At 37.2% G+C, this 21,769-nt stretch overlaps 1 protein-coding gene across 3 annotated transcripts in view; it reads right to left on the bottom strand.

Moving 5' to 3' along the window:
* The window catches only part of edil3a (EGF like and discoidin domains 3a), a 130,906-nt gene that overhangs the window by 90,832 nt on the left and 18,305 nt on the right, over positions 1-21,769 (bottom strand). The window contains exons 2-3 of one of the 3 annotated variants that reach the window (XM_011479262.4): positions 17,166-17,195; positions 4,389-4,517 (exon numbers count right to left, since the gene is read on the bottom strand). In XM_011479262.4, the coding sequence (XP_011477564.1) occupies positions 4,389-4,517; positions 17,166-17,195 (159 nt within the window). The remainder of the gene's footprint in view (positions 1-4,388; positions 4,518-17,165; positions 17,196-21,769) is intronic. The other 2 variants (XM_011479263.4, XM_011479264.4) reach the window with 2 other exon arrangements.

Genomic DNA, 21,769 nt, shown 5'->3' with positions numbered 1-21,769 from the left:
TTATGAATTTAAAAAAGTAAAAAAAATATCGGGGGGAGGATCTGTGATTTTGATTTTGATTGTGACCCTGCGACAGACTGGCAACCAGTCCAGGGTATAACCTGTCCACGAGTGGCCGGGATAGGCTCCAGCAGCCCTGTGACCCTGGACAGGGGACAAAAACAGGTTTAGAAGATGAATGGATACGCTTAGATTATTCAAATAGTATCTTTTTAAGTAAACAGTTAAAGTTTATAAAGTGTGCTTTATAGTGCTTTAGAGTTTTTATAAGGTAATTCAATCTCTAACAACCCCAGACATCTGGGAAACAAAACAAACTGTAATGCCAAGTATTTTGATCGTAGGAAACAAATAAAAACAGTTACATAACAAAGTTCATTTAACTGATTGAAATTATATAAATCAAATTTACAATCTCAGAAAAATAATCTGCCACACATCTGTATTTATTTCCTTACAAAAGTTTACTGTTCAATATTATATGAAATATTCTTGCAGTGACTGTAGCTAATTAATATATCAAACTCCCACAACCTCAGACTGGAGTTAGTACTTATATCTCCACTAAGGCTAAATGGCAGCTTTCTATCAGGCTGTACTGGACTCGGGGTTTTTACAGCTTTTTCTTCCTGTTCAGTATTTGTGTGTGTGGGGGACGACTGTTCTGGCTATTTGTAACATAATGTTGCTTCTGATTGGCTAACATGAAACATGACACTGCCTTAGCCAAATACAGTCATTTATCCCATTGTTGACCACACAGTTTCCCCTTCTGATACGTGCTGCATTTGGTTGCACAGTTTATTAATTCAATTCATGGTAACACACCATGTTTACTACTTAGTAACAGCATTGTCAAAAAACAAAATCAGTAACTAGAAGGAGCTGCATTTCCTGAAGAAAATACTGTACTGCTGAACGATAGCTGAATTTGCTGAAGAAATGGTAGAAGCGCAGAAAATTCAAAATGCCAAACTGTAGATCGTGTCACCATCCCATAATGATTTCAAAACTTATGTTGAAGTCCAAATCATTGTGAGGATTTCAATGTTTAAACGGTGTCTCTAGCTAAAAGTATGTTAAAGCTATAATGCTTGAAAGAAGCAAAGGTTTTCAAGGTGTGCCCAATTGAGCAAAAATCTTGGAAAATACTGGAATATCTAGAAAAGTTCAAATATTTGAAAAACCAAAAGTCATAGCTGAAATAAGCTGAAAGAGCTGAACATGTTAGTAGTTGAATGGTTAAAATAGACTTAGCCTCTTGTTTTTGCACAAAATGGCCGCTAAACCATAGGTTGTGTTGCCATCCCACAATGATTTCAAAACTAATGTTGAAGTCCAAAGCCTTGTGAGCATTTTAACGTTTGAATGGTGTCTCTAGCTAAAAGTATGTTGAAGTTATAATGGTTGAAAGAAGCAAAGGCTTTCAAGGATTCTCCATGTATTTCAATGGAGCAAAACATCCAGGCAGGAATAAGCTGAACGAGCTGAACCTTTTAATGGTTGAATGATTAAAGTAGGTGAAAAATTGTAGGAGTTAAGCGCAAGGATTCCTTATGTATTTCAATGTAGGCAAAAATCCTGAAAATCCTGGAATATCTTTTTAAGGTTAAAGAATTTCAAAAACCAAAAGTCATAGCACGAATAAACTGAAGGAGCTGAACATTTTAATAGTTGAATGGTTAAAAAATTTGAAATGTCCGAGCCTGGTCTTGAACCGGCGACCTCATGCACCAAGACTTCCCTATGTATTTTAATGGAGCAAAAAATACTGGAAATCCTGGAATATCTTAAAAAGTTAACGGATTTGAAAAACCAAAAGTCATAGCAGGAATAAGCCGAAAGAGCTGATCATTTTAAAAGGTTAAATGGTTAAAATAGGTGAAAAATTGTAGAAGGAGTTAAGCGGCAAAAAACGACGGCTGTACAGCATTCAAACAATTAGTGAAATTACCTCGTTATTTAAAAATCTTAAGCCAATCATCTAACTAATTCAATTGTTTTAACCTTCTTTTTTTAAAACATGGCTGTTAAAGGCTATACCAGGTGTTTCAGGGTAGGACTTGATAGACTTCGGACAGGTCATCAGTTTATCCCAGAGTGTGCGGAAAACAAAGATGAAATTTAAAAAGGCATATTTCTGTGTTTTCTTAGAGCTCCTACTGAATAGAACATACATTCCTAGTTTTTTTTTTTCTCCCTACTTCCTTTATTTATAAGTTTGCACTTCAGAGAGAAAACTAGAGAGATGGATTTTTTTTTTTTTTGGATGAGGGAAAAGGAATTGTTTAATGTGTGAGTTAAAAATTACAAAGTCTTAACTGGCAAGACTATTTTCACAGGCTCCTGTAGACCAATACATGAATAAAATAGCAAAACTTGTGAGGGAAATTACAATCCACCTTTAGTGCATGAAAAAAAAAATTATTTTGATTAAAATCTTACATTAAAACACCAATATCCCAATAAAAAGGTCCAAAATCAACAGCTTTTGATTAATTAAGGTTAGGCGCCTTTCCAAACAAATTCAATTGAATGCTTTCTATGTAGGCTTTAAATAACGCCGTTAAAACCAGTGGGAGAAATGCCTTTTTTTTTCTCAGCACATGCCCAAATAGTCAACAAAAATGCAAACAAGCAGATGCTTAAAAATGTTTTCACCACTAAAAATTATCATAAAAATTCTGGGAAGTGTTGAGTAGAATGCAGTTTTAACTTAGTCAATCACAAGTAATCCTCACCTGTGGGATCCTGATAAAAGCTACCAAGAGAGGCTAAATGCTCTAATATAAAAATATTAAAAAATATGAAAATAAATGACACATGCAGCACTTGTCTGCCCATTAAACGGATATTCATTACAATAACACGGGCATTTCATTGAGATTACTCACTAAAAACCTGTCGCTCCTAGCTCATGCTTTGAACACTTTTATCCATTTCATTAAGCCTATCATTCATTTAGAGCCAAAACCGTACAACAACAAAACCAGCTAAGCTGTCACCCAGTTGGAACAATTATTCATCCACCTTTATAATTTAATTTCAGGAATTATCCAGGCGCAGATTTACTAATGTCTTTGCATAAATTTGCTTCCACTCCAGTGGTAATGACCGCAAATAGAACCGGGAGACATCAGTCAGTTTTCAGGCCATATCAAATCCGTTTCTCAACCCCCCTGTGGGTTTAATAGGAAATATGACAATGCTAACCAATTTTTTGCAATTCTGACTGTAAACAAATCAAATGAAATACAACTGATTTGGTATATAGCTTCACTTCCTTTAATATTGCATGCTTTTTAATAGAATAGAAAACACAAAGGTGATGCGGAAGCAGCCTAATGAATGACTGACACCTACCTGTCTGAGGTACACACCTCTTCTTTTTCTTCTATTTTTGGAGGCAGAATTGAATGTCATGCTTTCTGATAAGCGCTCAAATCCTGATGTGCCCTTTTCCCTCCATGCCTCTTGTTTCCCATTAAACCAGCACAGATATCTCTCACATTCTGCACCTCATAGATTAAATCCATTACTTACAAGATCATTGGAAATGAAGGACAGCTATGCTGTGCTGGTTAATGTGATGCTCTGAACTTACCACTCCTTATTCTCCATATCCCACTCAAAAAGATTTTGCAAGATTTATTGCAGCCAGACAAAGCCAAATGCAATTTTAAAATCCCAGTATGTATGTGCTTTTGATGCTGCATGTTTATTTATAATGTAGAGCTGCCAATGCAGCTTCCAGCTGCTACATGACCTTTTTATTTCACATAAGTCATCATCTTTGCCTTTAATATACTGGCAGTAAATATTGAAAGTACAAAAAAAGTTGCAGAGCAAGTTAAAGTATAAGTCTTTTTTTTTTCCTAACTAACACTGAGGTCAGAAAATGCCAAGATAGCTTGAAATTGTACTTTGGATACATTAATATGTCAGTCATTTAACAACTAAAGGTAATGGCTTTGACACCCATGTTTATAGTACAGTTTGACCTTGCTCTCAGGTTCAGGGGCATCCCCTTTAAAAGGCTTCAGCAAAATGTTTTAAAAGAATTAAATGCATTGGCTGTGACAGTGATGTTCCCGATCTAACGTGCTTGTAAATCTCGCGGACAGCAAAAGTCCTCTGACACAAACCTTTATTAGGAAGCTGTAGGTATGCTCCGATTTTCCTCTTACTACTAAACAACCACTGCTGCCATAACAAGAAAATATCTCCAACCTTAAACAACAACCCAGTCACACTTCATTCCGCTTTTCCCAAAAAATCCTGATGAATTGAAGCTTTGCAAGCTTTTGTTGAACGAAAATAAATAATATGTAAATCCCTGTGATATAAAGTTTCAACATTCCAAAAAAGTAAAAAGACAGCCCACTTACTGCGCTGGCAGTGAACTCCACTGAAGCCTGGCGGACACTTGCACACGTAACCAATGAATGTATCGCCTCTGTAGGTCTCGCTGATCTCACACATTCCTCTGTTGTGGCAGGGGTTTGGATGACAAGGGCCTGTGAACCAAGAGAAAAGAAAAAGACAGTAATAATGGACTGTATCCTTCATCTTTTCATTTACTAGATCTCAGGCAACACATTTACCCTGTTGCAGTGCACTGTTTTTATCTCTATTAATAAAACAGAGACAATTATTCACTCAAGCAGCCCTATCTAAACAGAAAAACTCCACAAATTCAAAGTTCATAGTGCACAGGTTGTATTTTGCTAAGTGTATTTAAAGGGAAAAGATTTGGCTCAAATGTACACCTAGAGAGTCTATAAAACTCTGCTTGACTGTTGGCAGGCAATACTAAATATGAGAAGAGAACTGGAGGAGCCTGGCTCTCCGTTATTGCTGATTTCTGTAGCATAGAGGGTGGCCAAAGGCATCATCTAAAAATCACTGAATCTGTCCCCTCTGGGAGCCTTACTCTGACAGTGAAAGGAAAGAGCTGGGTGCAGTGGAGCACCATTATCTACAGCCATATGTCAATTTTAAGATGCTTAAGATAAGACTACTGCTAATCAAAGCTAAAGTGAGTAGCAGTCTTTGGCATATAAGTCCATTTCATTTTAAAGAAAAGTTTAACATGAAATTTGTCATTCTGTTTTTTCATCTGTTTCGGGTTTGTATCCATTCAAGAAGGTTTGATTTCACCCAAACCACTAATATTAGAAAGACAGATTTTAGGTTTGTTCTAAAATCCTTTAGAGTATTTCATATTCCACTTATTGACAGTAAACAAAGTGATATAACGTATTAAGTTTGAACCATTGCCTCCAGCATACAGCTTCTGTTGTATGTATAGTTTTAGAAAAATGAAAAAATGTGGACACAACCTTGTATTTTTCCATGCAACTGTCACCTTTTTAGTAATGAGTGTTTTCTTCCCACTGTGGTTCTCAAGGTCACATCTCTGTATTTTGGTTTTGAGAAGCAGACATCCAAATGTAGAAGTCTTAAAAAGTATTAAGAAATTGATTTTTCTACCATTTCTGCCATTGAAATTGATGTTTCCTTTATATAAAAACTACTAAATGTCTGGCTTGTATGATGGCGGCACCAGTATTGAATGACCAGTCATGACCACTCCTCATTCTCTTTCTGTCTAACACAAGATCCATCATAAATAAGAATGATTCACTCGAACTTTTATTCCGCAGAAACCGTTTTGTCACAAACTATTCTCTGATGATCCTCACTGAGAGATCGCTTCACCTGATGAATCCCAAAACTGCCCCTCAGCTAGCAGGAAACACCTGCAACAGGCAGGACAGAACCAGCTTGTTGGGAAAGAGGGAAGGAAGGGGCCTCTGCATTTATATGCACAATGACTGGTGTGCAAACAGCAAGATTATTGCTCAGCATTGCAATTCTGAACTGAAGGCATTCTTGGTTTTATGCAGACTCTTTTGTCCACCCCAAGAGTTGACTGTTGTTACTGTGACCATATTTTGCATCTCTCCTAATACAAACATCAAAGACAATGGGATTTTTGCCAACTCTCATTGGTAAACAACAGAGAGCCGACCTAAACAAAGCAAAAAAACTATTCTGCCAAACATAGCAAACTGTGCAACAAGAGGACGAAACACCATAAAGAGGTTTTTACTCTAACATCCAGGAAGCCTAGAGGGCTGTTTCCCTTGTCTTTGGACAGTCAGATAACCTGTCTCTATTCCATTTCCAGCTTACTGCCCCCTTAGCAAAACAAGATAAGCATCCATGACATCTGTTGGAACTAGTCCAGCAGAACCAATGCTCCACTCTTTTGGTAATACTGATTAGAACTAATTTAACATTGATTATCTAGTTTCTAGACACATTTACCTACACTTCATTATTCATCATCAGTTCTTGTGCTGACAATGTCTATGTCATCATAATTATTAAGGCATTTTTAAACCAAAACCAATAAATGACCATAGACGTCCGACAGGAGCCACAACACATCCTTCAGATCAGGGACTAGATTTAATGCAGTGCAGTACAAGCTGCAATAAAAAAAGAATACTGGGAACCAAGAAAGACCAACGAGGCGAGACTTGATGTTTATCTTATACACAATGAGCATGCTAAGTTGTGGCAATGACTGGAATTAATAACAAGTTACAAGGGCAAGCATCACTAAATTCACTGACAGTTCACTGGCAGAGGAGTTGATCCACTTGTTTGGTAGATTTGCCCATCCATCTCTGGTGCTGCAAAGACAGGGTGTGAAACAAAGAAGTGTGTGTGTGTGTGGGGGGGGGCACTCCGAACTGCCAATCTCAGGAAGGCAGACCTGATGAAGTACCCAACAAAAATCTCAAGATTTTTGCTGACTAGCTTGCCAAGGAAGTCACAGTGATCTTCAATATTTACCTGGATCAGTCCATTATACCACGCTGTTTACAGTCAGCAATAATCATTACCATTAAAAAAAAGGACTAAAGAATTATCCATCCCACTATTACCAGAAATAATGAGGGCCTTAAAAATCACCTCCATTTATTACCTCCATGCAACCCTTCCAGCCTTCAGTGACCACCATCAGTTTGCATAGAAATAATTTCTTCTCAGCTTTTAATCGAGTCTTCCCCAACATTCTTCATTGACACAGAATGTGTGGCGAGGGTGCAGTGTGTTAAGTTGCTTGGGTTCCATATATCTAAGAACTTCTCATGGAAGCATATCGGTGAAAAAAAATAAAAACTGTAACTCAGATGATAACATTTCTGAAGAGGACTCAGAGGGAAAAATGTCCACAGAGAGCTGCTCCTAAGATCACAAACCTCTAAGTTTAATTACACTTTTTCTTTTTCAACAAATCAAATAAAATGTATTATATTTATATGCCAGAAAATGAAGGCCACAACAACAGACGAATATTTCGGGACTTATTATTAAAGATGCGCTTCTATCGTTTAGTGTATGGAAAAGGTGATGGGTCCTTAAAGATTAGTGTTTACTACAGACTGGCACTTATGGGTGACATTAATAAGACAAAGAGTACTACTAAAAGATTCACAGTACTAAATTTATTGGTGTGGCCCCTCCCTGACTTTATTTGGCTTTGTATGAATAGCAAATTGGGATTCTTTGCTCTTTTTCTTTACTGCACAGTCTGCCAAACCAACAAAATGATCTTTATCATTACCTGAAACTGACTGACTACAGAGAGACATGACCTGATCTGCCATCCCTCACAGCAGAGGTTGGCCTTTGTGGAGGCAGATAAGATTGGTGGATAAGACTGATTTCACATGAAAGATTGATTGGTGTACTTCTAATAGTTAAGCTAAGTAAAATTAATCTTAAGAAGATAATCTATGTAAAAAGTTAAAATAAAAAAATGCTGCCGTTTTTAACAACAAGAAACCTATGAATAATTGTGGAAACTATAGAGGACTAAAGCTGATCAGTAACACAAAGTTGTGGGAAAGAGTATTGGAAGCTACTCCGAGGTCAGATGCGAGCATTTTTGAGTAACAGTATAGTTTCAAGGCCAAAGTCAAAGTCAGCTTTATTGTCAAGTATGCTGCATACACAAGACATAAAGCACAGATGAAATTGCTTTCCTCTCACCCCACAGTGCAAGCAGCTTATAAAATAATAAATAAAACAAAATACATAAATGACAGTAATAATAAGAAGAATAACAGTAATCTAAACAGTGCAAAGGAGCAATGACGTGGTTAAAGTGGCAGTTTAAAGTGACAACAGTGCTAAGAACAGTAAGTAGATGAGTCAGTGATGGCAGTCCTTGGTGAAGATGATGTTCTGAACAGGTGTGAGAATTTTCAGTGTGAGTTTGTAGCACGGAGTGGAGGGGGCAGAGGGGGGAGGACAGGGAGGGAGTCGAGTTTCCTTATCGCCTGGTGGAGGAAACTGTCTTTGAGCCTGCTGGTTCTGGCCTGGAGACTTTGCAGTCTCCTCCCTGATGGCAGCAGGAGGAAATGTCTCTGGGATGGGTGTGAGGGGTCCCCTGCCATCCTGATGGCTTTGTGGGTGAGGCTGGAGTGATAAATGTCCGAGAGGCCAGTGAGAGGGACACCGATGATCTTCTCAGCTGTTTTTACAATGTGCTGCAGAGTCTTCTGGCAGGACGCGGTTCAGGCTCCGTACCACATGGTGATGCATGTGGTCAGAATGCTCTCCGATGGCATCATCGGCCGATTGGTTAGACCGATATGCAAACTGGTAGGGGGTCCAGAGTGGGAGGGAGGGTAGACTTGATTTTTTCATGGCAAAAAAAAGAGTACAACCAATTCAGATTTTGCTTTAAAAATGCTGTTGGAAAAGTACAGAGAAGGTCAGAGGGAGCTTCATTGTGTATTTGTAAAAAAGTCTATGCAAGGGTGCAGAGAAAGGAGCCATGATTCATAAAAGGAACTATGGGGGCACAAGTTGTATAGGACATGGATGAGAGCTGTAAGACAGTGGTGAGATGTGTTGTAGGTGTGACAGATGAATTTAAGATGAAAATGGGACTGCAACAAGGATCAGCTATGAGCCCCTTCTTGTTCTCAGAAGAACTTCAGATGAAGTCAGACAGGAATCTCTGTGGGCCATGATGTTTGCAGATGACAGTGTGATCTGTAGTAGGTTTGCAGAAAGGAGAAGAATGAAGGCCATCTGCAGTAAGACGAAGTATTTGTGTGTAAATGAGGGGGACTCAAGTAGAACAATGATGTTACAGGGGGATGAAAAAGAAACTTAACTTAAACTTCCTAAGAGATTTGCAAATAGGGTGGAATGGGTGGAGGATGACTTCAGGTATGGCAAAAGTGTGTAAATAAGAATGAATGGCAAAGTGTAGAAGACCTGTGTGTGGTGTGTGCAGCCATGTTGTTGCTTTAGAGACAGTGGCTCTGAGAAAGAGACATGAGGCAGACCTGTGGAGGTCTCTTTAGGGTGCGAGAAGGAAGGATAATATCAGGAATGAACACATCAAAGAAACAGCTTGTTAGATGTTTTGGAGTTAAAAGCTGGAAAACCAGGTGGTTTAGACCCATTTAGGGAGGGAACAAGGATTATGATGTTAAAAGGATTCTGAGGTTGAAGGTACCAGGACGAAGGCCTAGAGGTAGAGGAGGTAGGAGGTAGAGGAGCCTCGTGGATGAAGAGAAAGAGAGTTAAAAATAGGCCCAGTTTATTTAAATTTTCTTAAAGTTGCGCTATACATCTATGTTTTGTGCACATTATTGCTGCAGGACAATGAAGCTCTTCTGTTTTTAAAATAATTAGTTACAGTAATTAGACTATTCAATTAATAAGTTAAGAGCCCCATGTGGCTTAGTCTCTGTTTTCTGTATCTTCCCATTTTAAAGGCTAATTATAAACAATCTACCTTCATTCATAGTTATAAGTGCAAAACTTGATTCGTATTGATATTACTCACAGTATGTGACTGCATGGAGCTGCTTCTCAATTAAAGGTAGGGAAAAAGGCTGAGTCAAATAAAAACATACCTGAATCTCAGTCAGTGATGCTTGAATAATTTGGCAGAAAAACCTGCTGAAGTTACATAATTTATTAATGCACAACATGCTGTAGCCCAAAGTCACATAAATAGTTGATTTTTTTGTTGTCTATTTTTAGAAAAAACATTGTTTTCTTTAAGATACCAGAGGGGAAAACTGAAATTTTCTTTGGTCAATAAAAGTCAAGGTTTTCCATTGAGCTTCATCTACTCAAAAATTCCCAAAAGTCAACCTGGGTCAAACAAGGGGGTCATAACAGACACCAATTTGATTTTCCTACTGGACCCTTGACTTATTTGCTTTGATTCTCTCAGCATATCCTTTTTCACATTCTTTATCGTTGTCTCTCACTTCCAAGACCGCTGTCTCTCTCATTTTGTCAAGTCTAGTGTCTTTGTTTGGCTTGTAGTTTCATTTTAGTGTATATTTTCTCCTGGCATTTCTGCCCTGCAGCACTTTTCGTTCTTGCTCAGTCAGTATGTTTTTGAACTTCTTCTGCTTTTTCATTTGGATATGTCTCTGTTGTTGCATATCAGTAAAGGTTAGCAAGGATGTAAACAAAAAAAAAAAGAAAAATCAGAAAATGTGTGATCAAAAATCAAATTAATAAAATACATTTATTTTTCTACTACTATTTGGTCAATTTAATCAGCATTTTCCTAATTGTACCTCATTATTGTACTTAGTTGTACCCCAAATACTCACAAACTTAAAGAAAATAGTAGACAATTACTTTTTCCTCTTTCAAATGGAGTGGTTCCCCCTCACTTCCCCCCATCCATGTTCATTTGGAAGTATTTATTTAACCTGTTTGATCCTTAAGAAAGGAAAACTAAAAATTTCCCATGAATGGTGGGTCGCATACACAAGATACTTTAATAAAAAAAAACTACAAAAAGTGATTCCTAGAGTGAAACATTGTCTGCTTTAGGAACCTTGCAAGCAAAGTGTACATTCATATATAGGTTATTAGCAAACACAGGAAAATGTTAAAGTAGGTGTAAGTTATGGAGCTGTGTTTCTATGAAAAATTGACTAATGAGAGATGGTGGTCTTTCTTTTTGTAACTTTGTAGACATTTGGAGGTTTGGTAGAGACACATATACACTGGACAGAAAATCTCTGATGTCACCCACTGGACTAAGAATAAAATTCCGATTGACTGGCATACCAACCAGAAGTTACTCCATCCATCTTAATGAGATTCCCAAAAGAGACTTTATATGTGGAAAAAAGGAAATTGCCCCTTTCTGACACCATCCTCTAGTGGTCTTTCCAGAAATTACAACATCTGGTACATCCCTTTAACTTAATGGAAACGGAATCATCTTTTGTCACGAACGAAAAAGTAATACTTTTTGAGCATCCTGATAAATTCAAGGAGTGGTTGTGTTACTCTTTCCAAAAAAACACAAATTGTACACCATAAATGCCAAGAAACCCAATCCCAATATTCCAAACCCCTGTGACCTAATTCCCCTCCTACTTCTTAGATATCTGGGATCTCAACTGAATTAATCATCCTAAATGTGTCAAATCAGCAAAAGGGTCATTCTAGGGGTGTGTGGGGAGTGCAACTGCTATAATGACATGCTAAAGGCCCGTACACACCGGGACAAATATTCGCCAGGCGTTATTCGCCAGCGTTTTTCGCCACGTTTTTTGTGTTCACACCCAGGCGATTTTCGCTGACAATGAGCCGAGCGAACATGCAATTTCATTCCCTGACATTAGATGGCGCTTAATGTAAAACAGAAATACTCCTGTACACAAAGTGGCGCTGCGCAACTTTACGCTTCTTAAAGTCGCTTTTCCCTCAGAAGAAGAGAGCAAGTATTTACGCGATTGTCAGAATCATACAAAGAAAACATGAATATTTCAAGCACCAGTTGCTCCGACTGGTGCTTGGTTCGGGGATATTTTAGAATGTCCGTCATTATTTCTTCGCGGCAGTGTAGACGCTACTTGGCGTCTATCTTCTTCGCTGGTATGTGTGCTCAGAAAGGCAGTTTTGTGTTTGAGCGCCCCCAAGTTGTGTTTTACTGGAACTTCAGAAGCTCCAGACACGTGTGCAAAAGCACCATTCTCATTGGTCGTATAGTTTTCGACGCGGCGCGTCAAACCAAAAAAACGAACCCGAGGCGATTTTTTAAAAAGTGACGCTTTGACGCGTGGCGTTTTTTCGCGTCGGTGCGCACACTCACATTGGTGCCCTTTGTTTAGTCACAAGGCGTTAAACGTCGGCGAATATCGCACGTGAAATTCGTCCCGGTGTGTACGGGCCTTAAGGTTTTGCTTTTAGACCATGTCTGTCTAAGTATTTTCCAAAAGAAACAGAGTATTTGATTAGCCAACTTTCAGGAACAGAAAAGTCAATATTGCAAATCTGAATGGAATTTTGTTTCCTATATTCTAACTTTTAAATTTTTTTCCACCTATAACTTTCTATAAAAAATGTTAAAACTAAATGTAATATGCGTTAACAGTTTATTGGCAGAAGCATTAAGACATTTAAAGCAAGATTAAGTGGGCAAGCCACAATGCTGCATTGGTGTTTTTTTTAAATAAAATGTATTCCAATAGCTTTTAATAGTCAATTGCTTCACATTATTTACACATTGAGGCTTAAAGGGAAATCACAGATGGTGTTGATGTGTGTAGGTGTGTGAAGGGGTCCACTAGCTACCACTCTAAGTTCCTTTAATAATTGAAAAGCTGTATAAATTTATATACGTTGGGTTTTACTTTGCAATGTTTGTCCATTTAAGACTCACAAGTCTTCTGAAATAATAGCTGAGAGGGAAAAAAATACATTTTTTATATCTTTTTGCACACCCCATATATTTGATGCAATTTCAATTCTGGTCTTTTTCCAGTAATATCTTACACCTGACAGGTAAATTGTACTTTGACAGGCCTCCTAAGTCATTGTGTGTTATAAACAACAAGAAGGAGTACCAAAGGAAAGAATATCATGCCCTCTTAAGTCAGTTTGACAAATTAATGGGCAAAAGCACAACATTTGACGAAGTCACACAAACGACTGCAACTTTGAATTGTATAGTAAATCATCTGGGCAACCATTGAAACCTGGAGATAATCCATAAACTGGTTACTTTAGGTTGAAAAGGAGAATATGAATAACTACATAAACATCCATGGCAGGTTTATTAGTGCATTTGTTTGTTTTAAAGGAGCTGGCCTCCTGATGTAATTTACAACAAAGTAATCCCATCAAAGTTGTGCCATTCTAAAGCCAGAACCTGCATCTGTAATAATGAAAAGAGGTGGTTAATCAGTCAAACAGAGGGACGTATAATAGCTTGCGCTAAGCCGTTGCTCTCAGAGGGAAGGAGAGGTGACAAGCTTCTGAGCTTTTCTGATGCAGCGATCTATGGTGGACTCTGTGCTGACAGCTTTTTTAATCGAGACTGCGTAAAGCGGAGAGCAGCTGGCGAGGAGATGGAGGGAGACAAACAAATCAGGCAGAAAGAGGGAGAAAACAGGCATAACCAGAGCAGGAGCTTGCTCCGTGTGACCATGTTTGTCAGAAATATTAAGCAGATCCCCTAGCTGTAGACATCACTAAGACTGTTGTTATGAACATCGCCACTAAATCCTGCAGAGAAGACAAAAGGTGGACATTGGTATGTCACCAATAAAACCTCTATTCACTCCTGTAAGTTATGTGATGCATGACTATGTGATGCATGTCCAGAGGAGCCATAAGGAGCTTTGTTGTGTTAATGTCAACTGCTTGCTTGCTCTGCTGTAGAAGTCTGCACTCACTCTGTGATTGATTTGAGCCTGTGTTCTGTGCAGCACTGGGTCTTGGATTTCTTTTCTGGCTTCAAACGGAAGCCAATCAATCAGCTGTGGAAACTGACCCGCGGTTAAAGACGGCAAAGCATCTTTTGTTTCTTTAGAGAAAAACGACAAAGACTTGACATTTTCAGGATAAAGACCATCTGAACTAAAAGCTTTTTTTTCACATATTTAATAGTTTGGGAATGTTAAAAGGAACACTCATTCTGTTAAGGACAAAGTAAAAAACTGTGCCTTTTTTAACCTTCTAATATGTAGTAGGATTGGGGTAAAGGTGCTTGTTAAAGTCAAATAAACTATGATCCAATGTTTCCCAGTGACTAAAATGCAAGAACATTTATTCTTAAATCCCAAGAAATGTGAACAATATATTGCTGATTGTCTCGTTATCATATTTTGTTGCTCCAAGAGAAGAAGCTCAGATTGTGGGTTAAACTGAGTTTGTACTCTGCAAAAGCCTTGATCTCCTTGACAGCTCCACAGAGCCAGACCCTTTAGTAAAAAGTATTTATTTTGAGTATGTTTGGTTGAGATGTGACAGAAGTGAGAAGACTCGCTGAAAAGGTAGATGAAAATGAACGTGTCAACTCTGAATTTATTTTATTTTATATTTAACCTGGCACTGAGTTGGCACTGACTGGCCACCTTGTTAACCTCTCAAGTAATCTGTAAAACAGGCACACACACAACCTGGTCAAACACACACACTCACAGTTCACCTGCTTCAAGGGTTTGAAATTTACATTTAAGCGTCACAGCTCTGAGTGTGCACTCAACCACTTCACATGGAAATCTAACATGGCCTAATTGTGTCAAATCTATTTTAACCCAACCTCTTTTTTTTTTTTCCTCGATGGCTTCACTGGTTTATGTGCTCACCATGAGTTCACCCATCCTGCCTTTCCACTGATGAAAGCTGGCTGTGCACCCCAAACACTGCATCAAGGTGTTGAGGATGAGTCACTCCACCAACAGGCTTTTTAGTCACTCTTAAGTCTGCCATTCTTATGAACCCTTGCTACTAAGCCAGTCAGCATTTGGCAAAGTCAGGCAAGAGCACTTAGAGGTGACAAACCAAAACAATTGCTTCTGGAATATGTCAAATAAATATCCTGAGGGGGAGGTCACATTGATAACAGCAGTTGTGTAGGAGGAGCCAGAGAAACCCTGAATGAGAGGATTTATTGGCAGACAAAATGCCACAGAAATGTCAGGACTATATCCTGACTCTCAAGGGCATGCTCAATGAAATGAAAAGGAATAAAGGAAAGCTGAAAGTTTTATTCTGCTGTTTCTAGGCTGCATCGAATTGTGAATGGTTTGAAAAACCCTCTTAATAAGTTTGTGACAATTTGAGAGCAAATATACATCACAATTCATAAAATGTTTGGATTAACACTGGGATTTGTATTTGGATTAATCTGAATTTAAAAACATGTTTTCAATTAATAAACCCTAACAAATGACTTTAAGTTTATAGAAAAAAATACATATGATCGCACTTTTGTTTGTGCAATGAGTGTATGATCAAAACACTGCATTGTCAGTAGAGAAAAACATATATGTTGAGCATGCCCTTGAGAGTCTTTTCTCTACTGAAAATGCAGTGTTTTTGATCATTTTATCATTTTTTTTTCTTTTTTTATAACAGGCACTTTGTGGGAAACAAAAAAAAAATTTTTTTTACAGACTGATTATGAACTAAATAAACTACAGTATATATATTTTGTTTCATGAGTCTCCTTTTTAAAAAATTTCATCCAATTAATGTAATTTTGTGTTCCATTTGGAGTGTACATAATCACATTATCATTCATAAACAGGTTCAAACTTTAGATTTAGATGTAACACAGAAAAAGTAAAATGAAATCTGTTCAGTCCCAAATTCAAAACGGGTCAGACATGATGAATAATAGGTCTCATTTTACTTGTGCAGACAAAGCTCCAGATTATGGAGATTACTTTTATGAAGGTTGTGAAAGAGCAGTTGATATGCTAAATTCTTCAAACCCATCACAAGTAATTTGGCCTTTCAAATCACGCTGCCCTATTTTTCTCTGAAAGTCCAGTTCCAGGTCAGTGATCACATCAAATTCAGGTCATTTTGAAATCCTGTAATTATTTCTTGAACTGTTGGTTAAATTATTACATATAGAGTAATAAAACATGCTCAGAAATAGGCTAAATAAAAAAATAAGCCCTAATAAATAAGATTAACACGTAGCAAGCCGGAATAAATTGACATTTGAAAAAGATAAACAGTATTGAGCATGGCTCACTGACAAATGTTAAGAGTGTAAATAAAAAACATTACTTATCGTTGCATTTCAGACAGCCTTCTAGAAATGTGCAAACATTTAGGAAAACATTTTGGTTTTCACTTTGGACAGAGTTGAAAAGAAGCAGTGATCTTCGCTTTACTAAAAATTGAGCAACTTGTTTTCTTATTTTAAAGTGTGATAAGGTGTGTTCAACTGTAATTAAAGCAAATTTTTGTAGAACATTAAACACATGGACCAATCACACACTACTCTTTTCATACTCATTCATTGTATTAAAGCTAAGTACTGTTTTCACCTACTTTGATTGAAATAAAGGAGCAAAGATTAATAATTATAATAATGAAAGAAGTAGAGAGCTACAATAAATAGGTTTGTATTCATATGCTGTATTTTTCCAGAACGTTAAATGACATTTTAATTACATTCTAAATGATGATGAATAATATTTGTCTTTTTGAGGCATGCCACAGATAGATTGATTCTTTAATAAACAAAATTAGTAGGTTTTTTTTTGGTTTTTTTACGTTTTTTCTTTTTCAGTTTTCTTCAAATACAGATTAAAACTGAAGCATTTTCACTGAGGACACTTGCATGCACATTTAAAATTAAAAAAAATATTCTTGTTATGGATGCTGTGAAGTGTATGGATAATAAAGTCTGTCACACTTGAAAGACGGTCTACCAAAACTCAGAAATGATGCTAAAAACTCAGGTGAATAGAATAGTTACCAAAAAGCAATCACACAAAAGTAATCACTGCATCAAATTGAACTGTGATGATCAGAATACAAAACTCTTGCAAACAGATGTACTATTTCCTCCACTCTAATGAAGGAGATTTTAATACAAAATGAACAGCCACAAAATAATCATCATCAAAGCTGCTGATGAGGTTTGATCAGTGGATAGAGAAATGTTTTACCCCATAATAATAAAGGCAAAAAACAATCCAGGCCCAAATGTTAAAACCTAGTAAGTCTCCTTCTATTTCTGCATTCTTAAGTCCACACGCATACAATCTGATGCAAAAAAAACAGAAGATGGGTGATTGTGTTAAACAAAGTACAGAAAAAAAAGAAAAAAATCCCACCTGCGGAGGTTGCTTCTTCACCATCTGCTGCTTTAGAGACCAAAAAAAAGCACAAAAAAAGGTAGAAAAGTGAATTATTGGAGTAATAACAACTTCCTCCCAGTATCCTGGTGTGCGGCTGCATGTAACACTGCCTATTCAACTGCTGAATAAACTGCAAGGCACGACTGTATGTGCTTTAACATTTGACATGTAATTCACAGAAAAACACGCTATGTAAAGTCCAGCACACCTGCTACCTGCAGACTAGGGCTGCATGATATGAGGAAAACTCGCGATATGCGATATTGGTGATTAATATTGCGATAACGATATAATTCGCGGTATATAAACAAATAGCAAAACAACCAAAAACATAATTTCCGTGTTCACTGCAACAGTTGAAAAATTATACTCCAAATGACCCTTGTCGACGTAGGAGGCAAACATCAAACATAAAAGGGCTCATCTGATTGATCAACAATGTAAACGGGTCCTTCCGATTGGTTAAATGCATAAAGGGATTTATTTCATTTGTTCAATATTTCAAGCTGCCATGAGATTGTTTTAGAATATTTAAGGTAACCATTTATTGCGATTTTCGCCGTCTTTTGCGGTATGCATATTGCACAGCTTAATGTCGCGATAACGATATATTTGCGGGCCTACTGCAGACCTATACCTGGTATCCTGCCGATATAGGTACTCCTAGGTGCTGCCATGAAACATAGCCTGGCATGCTGTCAGAGCCCATCCCCCACCAATTGAAATGCTTTTCCCTGGTCACATGCCTTCCACTGGTTTGCCATAAATGTAAACCTCACTGTAGTCTTCCAAAAAGGTGAAATCAGGCTTTTAGCTTTAAATAATGCTATTTATCATTATTCAATTAGAAATTAATATAGAAAATGTTTTTTAGAAGCAAAATTGATGTACCACTGAGCAGTAACTTCAGGTGTTCTTTATGTGTGACTTTTAAAGAATAAAGTTATTTTTTATGTTTTTATTTCATATTACTTTGATTTAAATTTAAAATTGTTCTGTTTTTTTGCACTAATTTGATGTCCTGGTAAGCAGAATTTGGTATTTTGAGTTCCTTACTCTTTCACGTGGCTGGAAACGCTGACTTGCTGCATGCCCAGCCTCCAAGCCCCATTTCATCTTTGTAGCTGAGATTTGGCCTGTTTGCCATCATTACTGTAATCCTCAACCTCTATTATTGCCTGTGAAATTGCTGCAAAAAAATGTCCCTGAAAGCTATACACAGCTATAAAAGCACTAGACCAAGGCCATTCGATGCAAGGGATGGCTAAAAATGCTACTATTATTGGAGAGAACGATCAGAAATATGATTTCATGGATGGTTGCATGGATGGACGGATGGACGGGCGGATGGATGGCCTAACAAGACCCAAGTTAGGAGTTGCCGCTCTACAAAGCAGATTAAATATGTAAGTCTTTTGTCTCCTAATACAGTTAATGATATTGCTTACCAGTGCTTGCTTAATTAAGTTGAATACCAATTAGGTGTTAGCATATGAGAGTGTTGAGGCCACATAGATCACTAAGCAGACACTGTGAAAGCTATTGAATAGCTGCATTTATTCGGCTACAAATAAACCAAAATAACATCAATCTCACCTGATAACACAGAGACATGCACAAAGTAAGTTATTGTGTCCTCTGGTGGAGGTGGGGTTTAGATTTAGAAATAAAAAAACTTCACAAATAATTTTTATATAATATATATATATTGGGTGTTTCATCAAAAGTTCTTACAAGGCAGAATATGCATTGATAGTGGAGAAAATTAAAATTATCACAGTTTCTATGGCTCAATATGTTCTCACCCCAACTCGGCAGACATGCATGCATGAGTAAGGACCCCCCGCCGCGTCACATATCGATGCTTTAGGTGAGCCCACCTCATCGTTTTCAGACATGCTGAAAATAGGAGATCCGGAAACGCCAGTAATTCATTTACGTTTTCAACTATAACAAAATTTTTCCTTTAATTTCTGTTTTATACACCAACAAAAATATAGGCTATTTTAAGCTAAAGCAAAACATGGAGCGCTGCTGTCAGACTATATGAGGGGGAAAAAAACATCTTGGTCTTCTTTTCTTTTTTATTTATTATCATTTTTATTATTATTATTATTATTATTAAAGAGGAAGACAGAATCTGTTGACACATTCTGACTTTACCTAAATCATTAAATCGGAGCAGACAGTCCGTCAAAAAATGACGAGTTGGCTTCATCCAAAGCGCCAATATGTGACGCAGAGGGGGGTCTCCACCCATGTGTCCATATATGATGGGGTGAGAATGTGTTGTATAGCTATAGGACTCAAATGTGGCTGTATGTTTATTGACTCGGGTACCCTGTTTGCCATTTTCGTTTAGCCAAAACTTTGTGCATGTTTGGTAGCACATTTTTATGTGAGAAACTTTTCTCATTGATGAAGATGAAACAGTGAGATGACACAGGAGTCATCTCACTGATGAGCATCTGCAATCCATCCTGAAAATCTCCACAACACACGACCTCACACCACGCATAAACAAACTTGTTAAATACAGAAGCCCGGGCGTCCAGCTCTAATAAAAGGACACAAGGGTTGAGAAAACAGATTTGTTTTTTTCTGAAAATCACATTTTTATTTATATTTCCAGGTTTTATTTGTTTTATTAAGCAGCAAATTCATATTATAAGATGGTATAATGTTAACCATCTACATAAAATGACAATTGATATTTGAATGCTTTTGCTTTTAAAGTATATTTTATTTCTAACTTGCATAGTTTGCACTTCATTTTATGAAGTGCAAAATATTATTAGTTATTAGAGGTTTTTATTTACTACTAAAAATCGAATTATTCCACAGTAATACTCCTTTTTGTTTTTATTCATATTATTGTTCAAAGAAGTTATGTCTCAAAAGTTTTAAAGTTTTAAAAGTTTAGTGGATGAATGTTCAATAAATGTTTATCCTGTTTAGCCTGTGACCAAAATTGTGTTTTGGTTTACGGCTCCCTGTACAATTGCGTTTGAAACCCCTCGTCTAAGTATTTGATGACTACTAAAAAAAGCAACCACTAGAACTTAACCCTTTAGCACCGGAGTTTTAGCTTCACATTCTTTCAATTCCCCAAACTTTTCAACCATTTGCGCATTTAACTTAAATCCAGCGTATTTTGAAAGAGAGAAAAGCAAGCGTTGCACTGACATGCAACACTTAACAGCAGCAAAATATCTTAAACAATCAATTAAAATCTGCTGATTCTGTATTGAAGAAAAAAGCGGCTTTGTGCTGATTATCAGTAACATGTTGCATAACGGTGCAAAGCCACTTTTTTCTGCGTCAGAATAAGCTGATTCATGTAGATCACATAAACAGTTGAAGAGTAACTGTATTTCGAAGAGCGACATTTCTGATGTTAAAGGGTTAAAAAAACGAATGGTCTTACAATGAGTCATCATAAATGGACCCACAGGAGACTGGACAAGGCCCGACTCAGGTTAAAAGTAAGCAAAATTCAGAAAGAAACGTTTGATCCTACTTATGTATTTAGAACCTGACCTACTGTTTGTTCCATCCTTAAAAACAAGACATTTTTGTCTAGTTTTAGACCAATACCTTTACCTATTTAAAATAAGAGTTAAAAGCTGGACATACATTGGTAGTCTATAGGCATATCATTAATGAAATTAAATCTTTTAGAACCACTTTATAGCAAAATGAGCAAATTATGTTGATAAAAATGTAAGAAAAACTAGAATAATAGCAAAGTAACACATTTAAACACCACTCAGCAAAGCGGTGTCTACAAACACAATGGAAGAAAGAGTGTTGTGAATTTTGAAATAAGAAATAAGCAGTCTTTCATACAGCTTGAAATTTAAAGGAAAGCTGAAGTTGAGAGTCACACAAAGGCAAAAGCAAGCACTTCGTCAGCCTCTCATTTGTCTGGCAGCAGAAGCTTCCCTTTTGTGTTTTCCCATGCACATGAGCCAATGTAATCCTCAACCAAGCATATTCCACGCTTCACTTAGTGTGGGTTTTTTTTTTTTTTATCAGCCTTTCTTCTCCTCTCTTACCATAAGGGTCAAGGCACACACTTGCAATTCTTCAGACAAATACAGTATACACACACAATTACACACTAACAAAGGGAATAGCAGCAGAGAATAAAATATGCCTCCAAGTGCAGACAACTTTTTACTCCCACACATAAATACACAGGCTGAGAAGATAGAGGGGAAAGATGAAGTTTTAGCTGCTGTTTTTGTTTATCCAAGTGTTGAAGTGGTGAATCACAAGATTGCATAAGTGTGCAAAACGATTGGCTCCTGTTCCCTATAGAAGCATGCAAACGGTGTTGGCACCGTTGCAAAGCTTTTATTTTTTTTATTTTGCATGAACATTATTGAGTCTAACAAAAACATTCATACATACAGGGGGCAAAAAGGTATTTGGCAGCCACCAACTCCACAAGATGTACAACTAAAAAAGATGAGGGAGGTTTGTGATAGGCACACTTCAGCTGTGAGAAACAATGTGAGAAGAGGACACAGGAAATCATGTTGTATGACTTTAAAATAATTTATTTGTGCAATAAT

Source organism: Oryzias latipes, chromosome 9, assembly GCF_053564925.1.
Source record: "Oryzias latipes strain Hd-rR chromosome 9, Olatipes_Hd-rR_3.1".
Taxonomy (NCBI): Eukaryota; Metazoa; Chordata; class Actinopteri; order Beloniformes; family Adrianichthyidae; genus Oryzias; species Oryzias latipes.
This window is presented reverse-complemented; position numbering and strand designations above follow the sequence as displayed.